General features: G+C 52.7%; 3 protein-coding genes across 14 annotated transcripts; 1 reads left to right on the forward strand and 2 right to left on the reverse strand.

Moving 5' to 3' along the window:
• Positions 1–150: 150 nt before the first annotated feature.
• Positions 151–5,474, reverse strand: LOC118911174 (uncharacterized). Its single transcript, XM_036882898.2, has 2 exons — positions 4,682–5,474; positions 151–4,232 (listed from the first exon to the last, which is right to left on the reverse strand). Exons 1-2 carry the CDS (start codon positions 5,290–5,292, stop codon positions 4,034–4,036), a joined length of 810 nt encoding a protein of 269 aa, XP_036738793.2. The 5' UTR covers positions 5,293–5,474; the 3' UTR covers positions 151–4,033.
• Positions 5,257–12,845, forward strand: ATXN7L3 (ataxin 7 like 3). 7 transcript variants are annotated; one of them, XM_036883208.2, is made up of 13 exons: positions 5,257–5,475; positions 6,825–6,935; positions 7,231–7,363; positions 7,566–7,737; positions 7,924–8,021; positions 8,195–8,217; positions 8,513–8,579; positions 8,728–8,813; positions 9,118–9,186; positions 9,459–9,502; positions 9,781–9,852; positions 9,945–10,102; positions 10,216–12,845. In XM_036883208.2, exons 2-13 carry the CDS (start codon positions 6,885–6,887, stop codon positions 10,362–10,364), a joined length of 1,122 nt encoding a protein of 373 aa, XP_036739103.2. In that variant the 5' UTR covers positions 5,257–5,475; positions 6,825–6,884; the 3' UTR covers positions 10,365–12,845. The 7 variants fall into 7 exon arrangements, with proteins under 7 accessions (XP_036739103.2, XP_057357537.1, XP_036739106.2 ...); XM_036883211.2 differs by having other exon boundaries at positions 5,260–5,475; positions 8,534–8,579; XM_036883212.2 differs by having other exon boundaries at positions 5,266–5,475; positions 8,785–8,813.
• Positions 12,846–12,923: 78 nt separating this feature from the next.
• Positions 12,924–17,004, reverse strand: TMUB2 (transmembrane and ubiquitin like domain containing 2). 6 transcript variants are annotated; one of them, XM_036883224.2, is made up of 4 exons: positions 16,236–16,805; positions 14,658–14,968; positions 14,402–14,579; positions 12,924–14,164 (listed from the first exon to the last, which is right to left on the reverse strand). In XM_036883224.2, the coding sequence occupies exons 1-4, from the start codon at positions 16,268–16,270 to the stop codon at positions 13,798–13,800; spliced, it is 891 nt and encodes a 296-aa protein (XP_036739119.2). In that variant the 5' UTR covers positions 16,271–16,805; the 3' UTR covers positions 12,924–13,797. The 6 variants fall into 6 exon arrangements, with proteins under 6 accessions (XP_036739119.2, XP_036739121.2, XP_036739118.2 ...); XM_036883226.2 differs by having other exon boundaries at positions 14,691–14,968; positions 16,236–16,804; XM_036883223.2 differs by lacking the exon at positions 16,236–16,805 and adding an exon at positions 16,912–17,004 and having other exon boundaries at positions 14,402–14,968.
• Between the last annotated feature and the right edge of the window lie 1,803 nt (positions 17,005–18,807).

Below are 18,807 nucleotides of genomic sequence, written 5' to 3' on the forward strand. Positions count from 1 at the left end.
AAACAACTTTGGGGCACTTTTTTCCCCCATTTTAAAAAGTGAAAAATTCTTACAGTATGAACAGGGCTGTGGGGATGGGAGTGTTGGTACTGTAAGAGGTCACTCTGAGTGCATTTTGGCACTGGGATGGAATGGCTGGGGTGGGAGGACATCTGCTCCCCCTCCCTTTTTTTTCTAATATTTAAGGAGTGATTTTTGTAGGTTTCAACAACCACCACAACCTGAATTTGTATCATGGGAGGTGGGAGGGAGTGGCTTAGAGGTGTCTGCCTAAGCTTAAGGTCAACTGTGGAAGTTTTGTTTTCCCTTTTTTTTGTACAATAAAGTGAAAAACAAAGGTTTGACTGCTGTGTGGTCACTGGAATCAATGAAGGGCAGGGTGCAGGGGAGACCCAACAGGTTCAGTGTGGAAAGATACTTGAAGCCAGCTTGTTTGCCCCTTCTTTCCTGAAGACTCCACAAGCAACCTACCCTTCACATTGTTACACGCTACTTTTCTTGGACTTTCTCAATTGTTCACTTTGGGTAGTCAGACACACTAAGGACTCTGAGTGAGAATTTGGAGAACAGCTATGTTATTTTCTCCCAGAGTGCACTGCCTTGAAAAATAGGAGTGATGAACTTTTAGGGTCAGGGGTTCACTCTGGTCATGCAGGGCTTACTGAGAGTTGGGGTCACCTCCCACCTTGAACCCTCAGCCATAACCTAGGGTTAGGGATGACTTCCTGACGCCACTCAGACATCGGATGGGAAGCAGGCTGGGCCTAGATGATTCTGGTTAAGGAAGACAGCCTTCCGTGCACAAGCCCGGGCTGGGTTCCTGTAACCACCAAAGGCTGAAGATCTAGGCTTCCTTCAAGGGCTCTTCCTCAATCCCACATTCTTCTATTTTTGCTGAACTGCTGAAAAGCCCTTTGCTTCTCATGGTCTCCCACTTCCTCATCTCCCACTCACCACTTCCCCGGGGGGATTCTCTAAGGTTACCACCTTATGTAATGTTCATCATTACATCCAGGGGACACCTGTCTCTTGACATCTTGGTCTACTTTAATGGCATGGGCTCCTCCTCCTCATTCTATCTGAAGTGTTCATGTTGCCCTATGAACTTCCAGTTGTCGCCCATAGGTAACCATTCCAAGATGTGGTTATCTACAGAGACCATTCTCCCCAAGCTATAGACCTGTGTTGACTTTTGAGTATACTCTGGGATATCTTGAAGGCATCTTATACCTCAACGCCCAAAATGTTCTAGTCACTCAATGTAGAAACTAGGGTATCAGCCTTGACTACTCTCTCCCTCTTCCACATCTATTTGTACACCTAGACCTGTCCATTCCACTTCCTGTCTCTCTCACATCTGCCTCCCCTTATCCACTGCTGCCATCCTGGTCCTAGTCAAGGCCATTGCTCAAATTCTGCAAACCTCCTAAAACTGGTCTTCCTGCCTACACTCTTGCCCCCTACAGTCCATTCTGCACACAGCAAGTTGTCTGAAAAATAAATCTGATTACTTCTGTACTTAAATTTACCATGGCTTCCCATGCCCAACAAGGCCTTTCTCCTGCTTCCCTTCTCCCACATTCTCTGGCCCCCCTCTTCCAATCATTCACAATGAACCAGCCAAGTGATCTCTCCCTTGTGTTCCTCAAACATGCCTATCACAAGGCCTTTGCATTTGTTCTCTCTGCCCAAAATGCTGTTCTCCTAACTCTACAAATTGCTGATTTTCTCATCCTTCAGGCTTCAGCTCACATATCACCTAACAGACAGGTCTTCCCTGACCACTTTCTCTATAGAGGCCTCCTCCTAAATCTCCTTGTTTCTGTAACTGTTTACTTGGTTATTGTCTCTCTCTCCAAGCAGACACTTTATCTGCTTGTTTGTTACAGTAATCTCAGCACCTAAAATTGATTGGCATACATTTGACAGTCAAGAAACATTTACTGAATGAGGGAGTAAGTATGGCCCACAAGGTCCCGGATGATCTGTTGCCTCTGCTGGTCTCTCTGGCGCAACTGCAGCTACACAAGCCACCTGTGCCTCAAACACAACACTCTCCTCCAGGGCCTATACATGCTCTGCCTATACACATAACCTCCTCTCTGCCTAGAATGTTCCTATTCACTCTCTGCCTGGTTAATTCAGGGCTCCACTTAAAAGATCACTTTGGGGGCAATAGGCTTCCATGAACCCCTGACAAAAAGATCTCTATGCCATTTGTTTCTTCAGCAGCTCGCAACCTGGATGCCTTCACACTCGGTCTTGTTTCTTCCACATCAGGCTTTACTGGGCTGTAAGCTCTACTAGGACAAAGTCAGTGTGTCTCTCTGGCTTGTTGCGGTAACCCCAGGGCCTCACCCAGAGCCTGGACCAGTGCAGTCCTTAGTGTTTATTGACTGGTGCTAACTGTGGAGACCAGGCACGTGCCCAAAGAGGTCACCACCACAGAGCAGCCCAGGCCAAGAGCAGAATGAATAGTGCAATCCATTTGTAAAGGAGTTTGGTGTGAGGATGGCCCTAGTGGATAAGTGAAGAAGGATTTAGGTATATAGGGAGGAGACAGAAAGGTTTCCTGGGCAAGTATCAATTCCTCAGGGTAGGATGTACTGGGCATATTTAGAGCCTAAGAAACAGAACAGCATCATTGGGGTGGATAATTCCTGATCATACTGTGGAGGTTTCTCAAGACTCAACCACCTTCTGAGAGTTTCCACCAGCTGATCCCACAGCAACTCCAACTATCCCAAACCGAATTTGTCATTCTCCGGTATCCTCACATCTCTTCATCTTGGTTAAAGGTGTTTTCAGGGCTTTTCTCCTTTATCCCATGCACCTCAATTGATAATAAAAACCTACTGCTTCTGACTCCGAGTCTCCAAGAAGGGATTAGTGGATACCAAAAGGGAGGGGATGGGGAGGGTGGGTGGGGAGGGAGAAGGGGCTTAAGGGTCACTATAATTTGCAATCACAACATAGGTGGGTCACAGGGAAGGCAGTACAGCACGAAGAAGACAAGTAATGACTCTATAGCACCTTACTACACTGATAGACAGTGACTGCAACGGGGGGAGGTGGAGGACTTTGTAATACAGGTGAATGTTGAAATCACAATGTTGTTCAACTGAAACCTTCAGAAGATTGTGTATCAATGATACTTAAATTTAAAAAAACAACCTACTGCTTCTAAGGTATTCCAGAGTGACTTATTTAAAATTCAAGTCTGGTCAAATGATCCCCCTTGAGGACTCCTCATGGCCTATTAGGTTAAAACCTGCATCCCTCAGCACACCTTTACTTCTATATAGTCTGACTCGCTCACTTCCTGCTATTTCCCCACCAATTCCTATGTTTCAGCCAGTCCCCAGACTGAACCATACTTCTAAAGCTTACTGTTTGGGGTGTCTAGTGCCTTCTTGTCCTACCTTGACCTGGTCCATCTCTCACTACAAGAAGCCTTCCCTGACCAACTGTCTTATATCATCTGACCTCTCCTCTGGGCCACCTCCGCCCCCTATGCATATTTCTCTTGTTTTTATAACACTGCTTGCAGTTATTTTTCTACATGTCTGTCCAGCTCACAAATTGTGAACTTCTTGAGGAAGACAACTGTCTTACTTGATCTTTGCGTCCTAGCATGTATGCATGGTAGGAATTTTTACAGAGAACTGTAAGAGTAACAGCTAAGACTTAATGGAGCACTTACCCTGAGCTAAGAGTGTCACATGCACTGACTTGTCAGTCCTTACAACCACCTAATAAGATAGGTAGTATCATTATACCCAGGGACAACAGAGGAAACAGAGGCAACAGAGAGCTCATTTGCCCAAGCTCATTTGTAAAGCCCAAAGATTTAAATTCAGAACTGACTCCTCATATTTACCACTTAGGACTATCATCTCAATAAACGTTTCCTGAAGACTGAAGAGCCCGTGATGGCCTCAAAGTATTTAAAACTTTCCTCGTTTAATCTTCTCTTCTAATCGGAGGGGGCTGTCACACTTTGTCCCCACAGAGAGTAACCGAGATGGAAGCTCTAGTCTAGGCATTTACTGCGGCTGAGAGGACTTTTCGTCCAGAAGGTAAAGTGGCACTGTGAGAACGCGCTGACATGGGCACAGCCAGGGGGGCAACACTGGGTCTGGGGAAGTGTCTGGTTAGTACCAGGCAGGCAGGCTGAGGGGCAGAGGGTCCAGCGTGGGTTCCAGAAGAAGGAAGGCCAGCAGGTGTGGGAGCTAAATCAGGATGAGGGAGGGGAGGGCGCTCCGCTCAGAAGGGCACAGCCCGGCCTCCCCGCTCAGCGGAGGACCCTCCTCTCTCGGGCGCTTCGTGGTTCACAGGCTAGGAGTGGGATAAGACCCGCCCAGAAACGGGGAAACGGAAACTCGGGACGAGCCTTTCGGCTCCATGAGTTTTCAGTCCTGAGGTGCTAACTGGCCCCATTTCAACTCTGGTCTCTTCACAGAAGTAGCTGCACGCTTCAGGGAAATGCCGGGGTGGCGGGGCTGGGGGTGTCAGGGGAAAAAGCAGGGAGCCCCGAGGGAAGGGCGGGGGAACCTGGGCCGGAAGGCGTCCCAGGATCGGCTGGGAGCCGGCGCTCTCTTTCGACGCCACCCGCTGCCCCCGCCCCGGAGCCGGCCGGGACGGCACAACGTCTCCGCCTCCAGCGCACCGCGCACCTCACCTTGAACGCCGCTCCACCCACTGCCATCCTATTGGGCCGGCTAGGCCAAGGCGAGACAGCGATTGGCCAAGGTAGCTCCTGAAGGCCTCGCCCATCTCCCCGCCCTCGTCCCCATCCGCCGGTACTTTGGACGGCGGCGTGGCGCCCCTCCTCCCCGCCCGGTCCCCGCCCCCTGGAGCAAATGCTGCCGAGCTGCGGCCGCGGGGCAGATGCACGCGCTCGGGCCCTTCTAGCAGGCGCGAGCAGTCGCTGGGCGCGCGAAAGCGAAAGAAGGAAGAGGAAGGGAGGGCGGGGGCGGGGTGTTGAGGGGGGCGGGAGGAGGAAGAGGAGGAGGTTGGAGCGCGCTCGCGCTTGGCCTCGCGCCCGCGCGGAGGGAGGGGGAGAGGGGCGCGCGCGCGCACGCTCGCGTTCTCGTTCGCTCCATCCATCCATCCTCCGGTCGCGGCACGCGCGCGCGCTCCGGGCTCGCGCCGCACCCCCCGCCCGGCAGAGGCGGGCTGGAGTGGGGGGCGGGGGGAGGGGCGCGCGGACGGCGCGCGGAGTGCGCGCGGGCGGGGTGAGGTGAGGAGGAGGAGGCGGCGACCGGACGAGAAGGGAGGGGAAGGGGCCATGGCTGCCCGGTGAGCCGGCGAGGCGGGGGGGCGGCCCGACCCCCCGGCCCCGGGCCCTGGGCCCCGGGGAAAGGCGAGGACGGACCGACGGACATGGGGCTCCGGAGCAGTCGCCGCCGCCGCCGCCGCCGGAGGACGCGGCCCTGAGAGGCCGCCGGGCCCCGGCGCGGCCCCCCGGGCGGGGTGAGTACGGGACGGAGACGGGGACGGGGGAGGGGCCTGCGGGGGGCGGGACCCGAGGCGGGGCTTGGGCCCCCTCCCCCCAGGTCTGGGTCAGCGCCCCTTCCCCTCCCCCCCGGCCGACGCGGAAACGCCCGGCTTCCCCCGGCTTCCCGGCCGGGCCGGGGCCCCCTGCTCTCCCCCTGTCTGGGTCCCCCTTGGGCGGGGCAGGGCCGGCCGGGGAGGGGGCGCGGGGCCTTTGTTAGGGAGCCAGGCCCCAGCCCCCGGGACAATAGAGACACCCTCCCGGACTCCTCTCCCCGGCCGGCCAGGGCAGTCAGCGGACTGGGAAGGAGAGCAGCCAGGACGCGTCCCACTCTGCCCCACTCTAGGGATCGGTCTGTCCCGGACCGGCGCTGGCCTCCGGCGGCTCGGCTCTCCTCCCCCCAGTCGGTATGATGCAGCACCAGTGCCGCAGGGACGGGGGATGAGCCGAGGCCCGGCTTCCTACCCTCCCCAGTGCCCCTGGCTCATTTGTCAGTCCCCACCCCACTCTAGGCCAGCAGATCCTCAAACTCGTACCCACCGTTCAGAGGCCCAAGGACTGTGGGCACTATTTCTGAATCCTTTGGTGGGGATTCCTGGACTTTGGGGCTCTTGGAGAGACTTCCGAGCTGGTCCTGAGGGAGGGAGGGCGGTTATCTGAGAGAAGAACAGGCCAAGGGAGTGCCCACTCCTGGCATGCCATCCCACTGGGCTGTACCCTCACTTGCTCATGGTGGCTAGAAGTGCCCCTTTAGCTCTAGGTTCCTGTGAGCTCTGCTCTCTTCCTGTAGTGGCAGGCTTATTTCAACGGAAGACAGCAGTGTGAAGGTTGTTAGGGTCCTAGGGCCATTTCTACTTCTGGTACCAGTACCCCCCCAAGTGGACATCCTGGCTGAAAGCAGAGGTGACTCTGAGGAGAGCCTGGCGGTGGGGAGGGGGGCGTTGTATTTAGGAGTGTGTGCAGTTCTTTGCCACACCCTGTGGGTTTGCTTTCAGGCCTTAGAGTTCCTTCTCCTCCCCCTGCTGCATTGCACCATGGGTATGGAAGAGGGGTTTGAGTTTTGGGGAGCTGGGGTGAGCTGCTGCCTCCTATGGATGCAGACCCTGATTGGCAGTAGAGTCCAGGCCTTGAGTTCAGGCCTGGGAAGTACTAGGCCACCTTTGGTTTCAGGCCCTGAAGGACCGTCCAGACTTAGTGATCCTAGGCCTTGGGGAGGGTACATCCTGATGGCAGGATTAAGCTCTGGGCATTGGAGGTACAGAGGGGAGGTGGCAGTCTTTAGAGGTGTCTTGGACTCACACCAACACCCCCACCCCCATGTGTGCAGCCGTGTTGCCGCCCGCTGTGCTATGAGCAGTCAGAGCGCCGTCTCCACAACAGTTTACAAATGAAAATGGAGGAAATGTCTTTGTCTGGCCTGGATAACAGCAAACTAGAGGTGAGGGCTCCCCCACGTGTGCCTCTAGTTCTTTCTCTTGATGTCTCTACGTCACTATATCCAGCATCCACGCCAAAGAGGAATTTGGGTAGTCAGCCTCGTTCCTTAAAGTGAATAGCCAGCTGAAAAGGCCCAAGGATCTGGAAGAAAGAACATAAAGTCAAGATGGGGAAAATGGCAAAGAAAGCATTATTTTGGGCCAGAGCGAATTGGCAGGAGATTTGGTTGGTGAGAGTTGCTCTCAGTCCAGGGGGCTGTGACTCTCGTGACCATGGATATTCTCCCCTGGGCCCAGGCCATCGCTCAGGAGATATATGCGGACCTGGTCGAGGATTCCTGTTTGGGATTCTGCTTTGAGGTACACCGGGCTGTCAAGTGTGGCTACTTCTTCCTGGACGACACAGACCCTGATAGCATGAAGGATTTTGGTGAGCTTCAGCGTTGAAGGAGAGCAATCTAGCCTTGCCCTGGGAGTGCTTGGAGATTTCTTCTCTGGAAATTGGACCTGATGTAGAGCCTGGAGCTCCTGTGAGCTTAGGCAGGGGGTTTGGATAGGCCATGGGCCACGGGTGGGAACAAGAGGTGAGGTTCTCCTGCCTGCCCTGATCGCCACGCCTCTCCTGTCCCCAGAGATCGTGGACCAGCCGGGGTTGGACATCTTTGGACAGGTTTTCAACCAGTGGAAGAGCAAGGAGTGTGTCTGCCCCAATTGCAGCCGCAGCATTGCTGCCTCCCGCTTTGCTCCCCATCTGGAAAAGTGCCTGGGAATGGGTCGGAACAGCAGCCGAATCGCCAACCGCCGGTGAGGGCTTCTCCCCCTACTAGAACCAGAGCTCACCTTTTGCAGCCTGCACCATGGTGTAGGCCCCTGGGGTGTTTGTAGGGTATAGAGGGTAGGCATGCTTGGCCCCAGATGCTCCCCTATACCTTTAAAGTTGGGGGCAGAGAGAGGTGGCAACCTTGATTCTTTCTTCCCTACCCTTGGTAGGATTGCCAATAGCAACAATATGAACAAGTCTGAGAGTGACCAAGAGGATAACGATGACATCAATGACAACGACTGGTCTTACGGCTCAGAGAAGAAAGGTGTTTGGGGATTTGGGGAGCATTGGGGTGAGGTGGGCAAGCAGGAATTGGTTATGAAACAGTCACAAGTTGTTATCTTGAGTTTGGGGGGAGTGTAGCTTTGCACTTTCCTTTAGGTGCCCTTAGATTGAGAATTTAAAGTGATCCTGCCCTTTATCCTTTGTCCTACACAGCCAAGAAGAGAAAATCAGACAAGGTGAGAGCTGGGGGCAAGCATGAGGGAAATTTGGGCGAAGGACCAATACCCTCCCCTTTGGGCAGGGAGTCCTCCAGTATCTTGACTCAAGTCTGAGGTCACTGGGTATCTTTCCGGGTTTTGGGGCAAGGGTGTCTGGTGGGCAGGAGGGAAGCAGAGGCCTTGAGGGAATGGGGGAAGAGGGAATATGGGTAGAGAGGGGAGGAAGAATAGGAATTTGAGGATATTTCTTTGTCAAATCTTTTTTCCTTCCCTGGGTTCTCGGCTTCCCCTTATCGTTACCCTTTCCCCAAAGCTATGGTATCTCCCATTCCAGAACCCCAATTCCCCTCGAAGATCCAAGTCTTTAAAACACAAAAATGGTAAGTGGAGCTGGAACAATGGGTTTGCTTGTAGCTGTGTCTTTGGGGAATCGCTGTGGGGTGGAGGTAGGGAGCTTGGGTGACAGGGCTATTGAGGGAGGGCCTGTGATCGTTCTGTCACCCCCACTTCCTCTCTGGTTATTTTCAGGGTTCTCTGTCTGTACCACTGCATCAAACACCCTTCCCCTTCTTTTTTCTTCTTCAGGGGAACTTAGCAATTCGGATCCTTTTAAGGTGAGTAGAGACTGCCCTTCTTAGGTTCCCTTAGTTTCCTGGTTGTGGGTGGGTGGGATTTGGACAGACGGGTCAGAATGCTGCCAAACATAGCACTGGATGGGGTACTTAGGTCTTGGATATTTATGTTCTTTCTGGGTCCTTATCCATGTGGGTGGGATGGAAAGACTCATTGGAAAACTGCTGGGCAGTCCTAAGGTCTTCTTTACAAAGGGATGAGAGGGACTGATTCCTCCCCCCACCTTACCCCATCCCCCTTCTTTGGCTGCCCCTTCTCTAACCTGTACTTCTGGTTCTCTCCCAGTATAACAACTCAGCTGGGATCAGCTATGAGACCCTGGGGCCAGAGGAGCTTCGTAGCCTGCTCACCACGGTGAGGGACCAGGGAAGAGGAGGCCCTGGGGAGTGGGCTGGAGCCATAACAGTGGTCAAAGCCCTGGAGGAAGTTGATGTAGCAGTCAGGGCCATACAGCTGCTCTCTCTCTGGAATTAGGTTTCCTGGCCAATGGTGGCCTGGGACTGTCAGCTCTGGACACCTTGGGGCCATTTCTGCTTGTGCAATCTAGCATTTGTACAGAAGAGAATAACTAGGGTCTAGAGTAGGTTCCCCTCCATCCCTCCTTTCAGCTTATATTTCTTTTCCAGCAATGTGGGGTGATTTCTGAACACACCAAGAAGATGTGCACAAGGTGAGCTCAGAACCTAGAAAAGGGGGTCAGGGGCCCTCCTGCACACTCACCCTGGCATGGGTCAGGAGTATCCCTGGACTTGAGCAGTGGCACTCCCACCCTTCCCCTCCCCTCCCCTCCTTTAACGGTCAGGCCTTAGGTCACAATCTGGGGGCTCTCTGTTCACCCCTTCCCTGTCTGTGTCCATCCCTTCTGCCTCTGCTGAGGGGAGGGACTTCACCTGGGTTCCTCAGAGCCTTCCTGCTTCGTCAGGGTCTGGTAATTCTCTTCCCCACCAGGTCCCTGCGGTGCCCCCAGCACACAGATGAGCAGCGGCGAGCCGTGCGGATTTACTTCCTCGGACCCTCAGCGTAAGTGACCTCTGAGAAGGGTGATAGGTTGTGGATGTTTGGGACAGTGATTGGTATTCCTAAAGCCCTTCTTTGGCCCCTCACTTTTCCAGCGTCCTCCCAGAGGTCGAGAGTTCCTTGGATAATGACAGCTTTGACATGACTGACAGCCAGGCCCTGATCAGCCGGCTTCAGTGGGACGGCTCCTCTGATCTCTCTCCCTCTGATTCAGGCTCTTCCAAGACGAGTGAGAATCAGGGATGGGGTCTAGGTAGGTGATTCAACTGGGCTCCAGAGTCTCTTTGTCCGAAGCAAAGGAATTGGGGGCACCTTGTGTTCTTTTGCCAGAACCCAATCCTCACCTTTGTGCCTCTTTCTCTTCAGGTACCAACAGCTCTGAGTCACGGAAAACTAAGAAAAAGAAATCCCATCTGAGCCTGGTAGGGACTGCCTCCAGCCTGGGCTCCAACAAGAAGAAGAAGCCAAAGCCACCGGCACCCCCAACGCCCAGCATCTATGATGACATCAACTGACTTGGGTGCAAGGAATAGCCTTTGGCTGAGCAGAGCCCTCTCTCCCAACCCCCACCCAGGTGGCAGAGCCTGGCAGATGGACAGCTGTTGGGGGTTTGGGCTTGGAAAGCTTGGTGGGCGAGGCAGGCAGAGGATCCAGTTGTGCACCCCTGGGGGGTGTCAGTGTCCTCTGCGATGGAGCACGATCCCTCGGCATGCGGGACTCAGACCTGGACATGTTATGCCTTGGACATAAGTTTGGTGGGGAGGCGGTTTTCCTATTTATTCTGTGAGTTACTGGATGTCCAGCTAGGCCAGGGGCCTGACCTGGGCACTATGCCAGGGCACTGCCTGCCCACCACCCCAGGAACTGGACTATAAGCCCTGCCGAGGAGCATTGTGGCTACCCGGGAGGCTGTGGTTTGGAAGCTGAGCCTGGAGGGGGTCTCCCCCAGCTGCCCTCAGCACTGTGAATGGGTCCGGTGCTTGGAGCTGAGGGGCAGGGCTGGGTGTGTCCTGTCTGTGTGCAAAATCCTATCAAATACCCCCAATCCCGGGGGTAAGCAGGCACAGTGAGCTGTCTGCTGAGGTGGGTGTCCGGAATTGCCGCTGCCTTCCCTGCCCCTCACAGGGGCAGCCCTTTCCCCTCAGTCCCCATGGGCCTCCTGGGCAGCAGGAGCTGTCCTTTTGTTGTTGGGTGCCAGGAAAGGGCCTCCAGCCTCTACAGCTTCCAGGAATGGGCAAGGGGAGGGTAAGGAGAGGAAGCTGTATATCAAAATGACTCCCCCCTACCTTTCCTCCCTTACCCAGAGCTGGTGAGGAATGGGGCCCCAAGGTGAGAGGGAACGGTGCTGCTTTATTTGAAATGTTTTCTTACCTCATTCCCTGCCCCAGGAAGGGGCCCAGCCTCACCCTCCTGGGGTGGCCCCATGTTCCTCCTGCCTACCCTGCCCCACTGCCCTACTAGGGCAGCCCAAGTTCCCAACTGCTGCTTGTCATCCCCCTCTTTCACCTTGACCAGCTTCGGTTCCTCTCTAAATGCTCCTGCCTCCAAAGCCTGCCGTTTCCCCTTCCTTAGCCGCTTTTAAGTTATTTATTCTCTACTTGTGGTTTGGGGCTCTGAGGAAAATCCTATCTGTTACCTCTCCCCCTTTCCTAGGAGTGGAGTGGGAAGAGAGAGTGATCTCTGTGCTCTGGGCTGTCAGTGGAGGGGGGGTGTCATGCCTAGGCATTGCCCCACTGTGGGACCGTCATGCCAGTGTGCCCACCTGCCTAGTTTACATCTGGAAGAGATGTACCATCTCACCTCCATGTGGGCACCGTCCCAGGAGCCAAGCTAGAGGACTGCAGCCTGGGTTGGGAGCAGAGCTTACTGACAGAGATGGAGTTGACCCTGAGCCATGTTCTCTGGTACTTGCTGGATGTGGCCCCTGCCCTCCTCCTCCAAGGAGCCATCCCACATTTGGGTAGCTAGTACCCAGGACTGGTTGGACTGACTGAATCCCTAGAGGACTAAGGAAACAACAGAGATGGGGCTGTAGTAACCCAGTCCAGGGAACCCCAATCTCCCCCTGGGGTGGTTCTGATTGTGGCTGGTGTCTGGTTACAAATTGGTTTTTAACCCAAGAATTGTGATTATTTTTTAAAAAGCCAGTTTTGGCAGGAGTTAGAATAAATCCTGAGGCCTGGGCTCCTCTTGTTCTTGACCCTCCACAGTCTTCCCCCTCTTAAGGGGAAGCCAGAGGAAAAGGAGGATCTCAGCCAGCCTCCAGCCTGCTTCCAAATGAAGTCTTGGGAGTGGGTTGAAGGTGAAGGGAGGAAGGCCAGGGGCCAGCCTCCCGAGAGGCAGCCACAGCTCAGGCCCTAATAAACCCTTTCCCCTCTGGCCTCTCCCTTTCTCCCTTCTGGTTGGAGGAGGGAGAAGTGGGAAGTAGTTTGGGAACTGGTTTGTCCACATCCACTTCCCCATTGTTCCTTGGCCCGCCCTCAGGGCAGAGCCCCCTACCTAGGCTGGGTAAGGGATGGGCTTGGTCCAGCAGGGACCCTGAGGAAACAAAATCCTTTCCTTTCAGGGAGAGTGTGCCCCTCTACCATGTAGTTGAACGGGCCAGGATCTCCCCACTCCCCTCCCTCTAACAGCAGGCTGTGTGGGCTTCAAGCCCCATCCTTCCCACCCTGGCTAGGTGTTGTCCACCCTGTATCCTATCATGTGTCTGAGTGTGTGTTTGGGGGGGGTTCTGTACTAATTTCCATGGCCGGTGGCTTTTCCTTCCATGCATCACTCCCCCCCGCATGCCCAGGGGCCACCCGCCTGGCATTACCGCATGCTGGGGTCATTGGGGGAGGGGGGGTGGGGCGGGGCTCACGCTGTCCTGTGGTCTTTTGAGATTTTTATTTTTGCATATGTAATCCATCCTGTACAGGTAGCTAACTTTGTAAATGCTGTGTATTTCCCCTGCCCCCATGGCTGCTGGTGTAAATAAAATGCATCTCCTGTTGGTAGCCTGGCCTACCCACCCTCATTATCTTGTTGCTGAGGACAGAGCAAAGACATTCTCTCAATGTCACAGAAAGATGATCCACAGCCACAAAATGTAACTTTATTCAGCTAGACACTAACCCTCCATCCAGGAGTTCCAGAGGCAAAAGCCTGGGGCCCCGTGCTCCATACCCAGAGCTAGTCCTTGGAGCTGGGCAGGGTAGGACAATGGCTTAAGGCCAGAGCTCAGCCTTAGGCCTAGGGTGAGCAGCAGCTGTGGCCTGGCCTCCCCCAACGCTGGGGGCTTGGCTTTGTGCCCCACCCCCTTCCTGACTGAACTCTATAAAGGTCTATTAAAAAAAAAAGCAAAGTGCTTTGATAAAAGAACACTGGAAATTGTCCAGAACATGAAGAACACCCTATCCTGCTACAGGGGTGCAGGAAGGAGAAGGCAGAGGTGCCAAGGTGCCTATAGGGAAAGCTGACACAAACTTCATTCCTGCCTGTGTGATTTTAATCTCGAGATGGATATTCCCCCAAGGAACTGGAAGATGCTCCAGGCTCCCCACAAAAGTATGGCTGGGGCCATGCTGAGCTGCCCTAGCAGGCAGCCCTGGGTGCTGAGAGGCAAACATGCAGGACAATGGGAAGAGCTAGGCCCACAGCTGGGAGGGAATCCTCAGAGCCCAGGCTCCCCAATGAGCTGGGTCACCAACTCGATGCTGAACGTCAGGGCCCTAAAAGTGAAGGAAGATGACATCTTCGTTTCTACCTGAGTTGTGCTTACACAGAGGGGATGTCCCTACCCTCATGGAAGTGAAGGGGAGGCCCCATACCTGCCTCCAATGCCCCATGGAGGAGGACACACTACATCCTTTCCACCCCTCCCTCCCAGGCCCTTGGGCCCAGCTCTGGCCAGGAACGGGGGAGGCCATAAAGGAGGAAGACCATGCCTTTCATATTCTCCCGGTGTTCTTATCGTCCATACATCCCAAATACTAGGAAGCTGAAGAAGACAGTGACCCCCACCAGGGAAACAGTGGCAGGTGCTGTGAAGAAATGGCGGTAATTGATACGAAAGTACCAGACCACACCCAACAGCACCACAAACACAGGCACCATGAGGCTGCCCACACTGACACCAAGGCTGGGTGGCTCAGTGGCCGAGGAGGGGGCCAGGGAAGCTGAGGGGCCTGGAACAGCTGACCCTGGTGGTGAGCGGTGGCAGTGAATCACACAGTTGTCAGTAATGTTCAGGGAACGCAGGGTGCGGGCTGGGTCCTGCAGCAGGCGGCCCTGGTAGATCAGTTTCATCTGGCTCTCTTGTCCAGGGAAGTATTTACTGTAAGGATAGAAGAGATAGAAGGAAAGGCAGAGGGGGAGGAATGAGAAGGCAGACAGACCTGGACTAACAAAGCAGCGTAACCAGAAAATTGAAGGTGGGTTTCTAAGGAAGTACCCTGCCCACCCCTAGTAGGGGCTGGACTGACACTTCCCTGCTGCTCCCATGTCTCCTCAGAGGTGACCAAGGGCTGAGGGCATGGATTATGAGCAGTCTCCCACTTTCCAGCCCACTCACCTCTTCAAGGCACCCACAGTATCCTCAGGCCTGGCCACAGCCAGCTCCTCGGTGTCATTGAGGAATTTGAGCCGCACATTGATGAGGCTGTGGCTGGGAGGGAGGCAGGTGTTATCCTCAGATCTCAAGGGTGCCTCTGGACTGCTGCTCTCTGGGCCCACTTGTCTTTTGGGCAGACCTTGGATGTCAAGCAGATGCTCAAGGCTGGGCTCAACACCAACCCCAGCTCCAAGCTCCCCTGTGGAGTCTCCCCCACCTTCGCCAGCCTCTTCAGCCTTCTCATCATTACCCTCTGATGGATGGGGGAGTTCAGTTGGCTCTGGGGTGCCTTGGCCTGCCACCAGATGGTCCACATGCCCCAGGTGGAGGACGGATGTGTCGCCAGCTGACACAATAGTGCCCAGGAGCTGGTTGCTACTGCTGTCTGCTACGTAGGTAGAGAGCCAAGCTAGGACCAAGGCTAGAATCAGCACCACCACACCTGCCACCACAGTCACCTCGTTACCCACACCCTCAATGAGAGTGACATCAGAGAGTTCCATGGCCTGGCTGCTGACTGGGTCCAAGCTGCAGGAACAAAGGGGATAGCATGAGCAGGGCATGTGGCGTGGCAACAAGGTTCCTAGTTTGTTTAGGTTCTAACTGACTCAGCCCTGAAAGAAAATGGAATTCAGTGTCCTATAGAACAAGGAACAAACCCCTCCTAACTCTGGACCCCCCAACCTCAAGCTAAGGACTTACCCTCTGCCTCTATTGTGAAACGCTAGCTTTCAGGTCCCCCACCCTTCCTCTCTCACATTCCAAACCCCCAGTGAGCATGGATGTTACAGCTTTGCGGCCCGCTGCTATTGTTGTTGCCTTTTTGGTAGGTGAGGGGAAAACATGTGCTTCTCTAGGATGTCTAACATTCGATCAAGCAACTATGCCCCCCGGAGGAAATCTCCAAGGTGACCTCAGAGAGACCAAAAGGCCTAGAATAATTTATTTTGGGGCCTCTTTGGAGACACAGTGCAGCCACTCTTATCAGATTGTCTTATGTGAACTCTCATTCATGGTCACATATCTAGGTCCAGATGTCAAGAGCCAAAGAAAATTTTATCTTCAAAAGCAGAGCCAGACCACCCCAAAGGAGCAACTCTGTTGCGGCCATCAAAAGGCACTATCCAGCAGGCATTGTATCTGCCTCCTCTGAAACTCTTCTGGCAAGCCCTGGGGAGTGAGGTAGGACAGACACCAGAAACACCATTTTGCTAGATCACCATAGGCTCACAACTGCAAAACCACTACCTGAGTGGAACTGATTTGGAAGATTCCCAAATAGCTCTCACAATACACAACACAATCTCTCTTCTTGTACTGTGTAGGCTCTCCCTCAGCAGTTTCTTAGAAAGGCAGGAAGGACCTCAGCTTGCTCCTTGGAGTACCTACTCTTTTCCTTGGAGAATCTGCTGCTTTCACAGCTGTCCCTGGGCAAAGCCAGTCTGATGATTATCATTACCAGACTATTCTCAAAGCACCTATAAACTTCATTATACTTATCTACCTGTCCATCTTTCTCTACTAGACTCTTGGAAGGCAAGGATCACATGTATTTCCCTATGTGCTACATTGCCCAGCATGTCATTGTAGTTGCTCAAAGGATATTTATGGAACATATCAACATCTGAATAATTTCAACATCCTTATTTAGTACATGGGTCCTGAAGTCAGAAAACAAAACAAAAACAACTCATCATAATCCTGGTCTTACTTTTAACTAGCTCTGTAACCTAGGATAACTTTGTCAGAGCCTCAACGTTTTCATCAGTAAAATGGACTTAAAAATAGTACCTACCTCACAAGGTTGTTTTGAAGATGACGAGAAATCATTGAAGCAAAATACTTAGCACAGTGTCTGACACATTGCAAATTGTTCAATAAATAAATGGTACCAATTGTTTATCACTCCCACAACTAACTCCTGATGGTAAGGTTAATTAATGTCATTAACCCTAATTTACAGAGAAAGAAACGGCAGCGAACAGAGGCGAAAACAACTGGCACAGGGAAGTTTCGTGGGCAAGAGCCGGGCGGACCCCAAGCCTTCCACCTCAGAGGCCTTTGCTCTCTTCTCTACCTGTGAGCAACCCTGATCGCACGGTGAGGAGGGGTCCCCGCCCCATCTTTTTTCAGACGAAGGCTCGATGTTTGGGCGGTCCTATTCTCGCGGCGCTGGAGAGAGGTCCGTGGGCCCCCCCGAGCCGAAAGGCTGCCAGGTCCCGACCGCCGTGCCTAAGCCCAGTTCTCCTAGCCCGTGAGCAGTAGAGTCGGGTGAGGGGGTCACAAACCATCCACACCCCTCAAACTTCGGGGCGGGGCCGAGGGACTGAGGGCGGGGCTTGAGTACGCGGGGAGTTATGGGAAATTAAAGGGGGACTGAACTTGTACTGTGCTTGGATAGGGTAGGAGGTTCTCACCTGAAACAGCCAGACTAAGTGTTTTGACTTCGCCGGAACGGCCCATGGACTCACCTTTCCGTAGGGGCCGGGGGAGGGGCTGGCTATCCCTGACTGTGTCCACGATCCCGTCCCTTCCGGCTTCTCCCGGAAGCTGTTAGAACCAGAGACCGGAAGTCCCGCCTCCACTTTTTGCCCCGATGACGCAAAACTACGTAAGGCTGGCTGACGTAAACGTATTCTTCAAATAAAAGGGACAGGTTTCTCCGCGGATGGAGGGGCGGAGTCATTGTTGGCGGGATCGCGGCCTTCCCGAGGCAGGGCCACGCCCACTAGGCGGGACCCTAGCGAGGCAGGGGCGGGGCCCGGGAGCATGGGGGAGGTGCTTGGAAGTTGCTTGGAAAGTTCTTGGCTTAGAATCTGGATGAGTGAGTCGGCTGTCCCCGCTGGGCAAACCTGAGGTGCGCTTCCCTCTTTCCAGGCCTGTTCTTCCGGCCCTGCTCCCAGCCTCCCGAGCTGTTGGATTTATAATGCTTTGTAACAAATCCCAGCCTCCCGAGCTGTTGGATTTGTAACGCGCACTGAGCTCCGTGTTAGCGGAATTAGTAAAAATTGGTTTCTCTGACCTCGGAGAGTTCAACTCAGGGATAATCTGGGAAATAGACCAGGAGGCAATTCAGTTATCATCGGGTGCTCGGAGAATGCGGAGGTAGTGTGGCACCTCGGTGAATAAGGTGAGAAAGCATTTCAAATAAGGCACAGATTCAGCGCAGGCTTAGAGCACAAGAAAAGCAAGAGCCCCCCAAAACGGGAAAAGGTTCAGCTTTCAAGAATTTATTCAGATTTTTGCAATTAAAATGTTTTCTAAAGATGTCCTGGAGTTTTTGTTGTTTTCTGGTGAACTATTGATTGAAGTATAAACAATGCATATTCAAGAGAAGAGCTCGGCGGTTTTTAACTGAACATGCAGGTGGAGACAACACTGAAATCAAGCAATAGAAAATCACTCCATAACCCTTCTATTTGTCCTTCTCTAGCCACTAACTTAGAAAGAAGAGTCACTATTCTGACTTCTGTCACCACAAATTAGTTTTCCTATTCTTGTACTTTCCACAAATGGAATCAAACAGTGTGTACTCTGGTGTCTTTTTTCTTTTTTAAGTCTTTATTGTGGTAAAGTATACTTATATAGTACATATATACTTATAAAATATGCTTTAAAATTATCATTTAAACCGTTTTGAGTGGCTAATTCAATGGCATCAAATACCTTCACTATGGAGTGCACCCATCTCCACTATCTACTTCCTGTACCCATTCATTTTCCCCCTCTGTTTTACTTTCTGTCTCTCTGAATTTGCCTATTCTAGGTATCTCATGTAAGTGGTCATACAGTATTTGTCTTTTTGTGTCTGGCTTATTTCATGTAGCATGTTTTCAAGCATTCATGTTGATGACCATATCAAAATTTCATTACTTTTTAAGGCTGAGTAATATTCCATTGTGTGTATATACCACATTTTCTTTGTTCATTCACCTGTTAACGGACATTTGTATTGTTTCTACCTTTTGTCTATCGCAAATAATGTTGCTATGAACATTGATGTACAACTATCTGTTTGAGTCCCTGCTTCTAATTCTTTTGTCTGGCCTCTTTTGATCAACAGTATGTTTGTGAGATGAGAGGTACTATTTTAATTTCTGCATACATGTACCATTTGGATTTAAAGCTAAGTGTTTTTATTTTGAAGAACACAGGAGGGAGAAATTTATCATAGTACTGTTAAACAGAATTTTGAAGAAAGGGTAGAGATATACCAAGCAAAATTCCAAACAAAATATCAGGTTCAAGGGCTCTCCATAAATATTTAAGGGAATAAATAAACCAATAAATTGAACCACTGTTAATGCTTTTGAGAGTTTATTATGTGCCAGGTACTGTGCTAAGCACCTCATGGATCCCTATCAAGT

The sequence above is a fragment of the Manis pentadactyla genome, chromosome 4 (assembly GCF_030020395.1).
Source record: "Manis pentadactyla isolate mManPen7 chromosome 4, mManPen7.hap1, whole genome shotgun sequence".
NCBI classification, from domain to species: Eukaryota; Metazoa; Chordata; class Mammalia; order Pholidota; family Manidae; genus Manis; species Manis pentadactyla.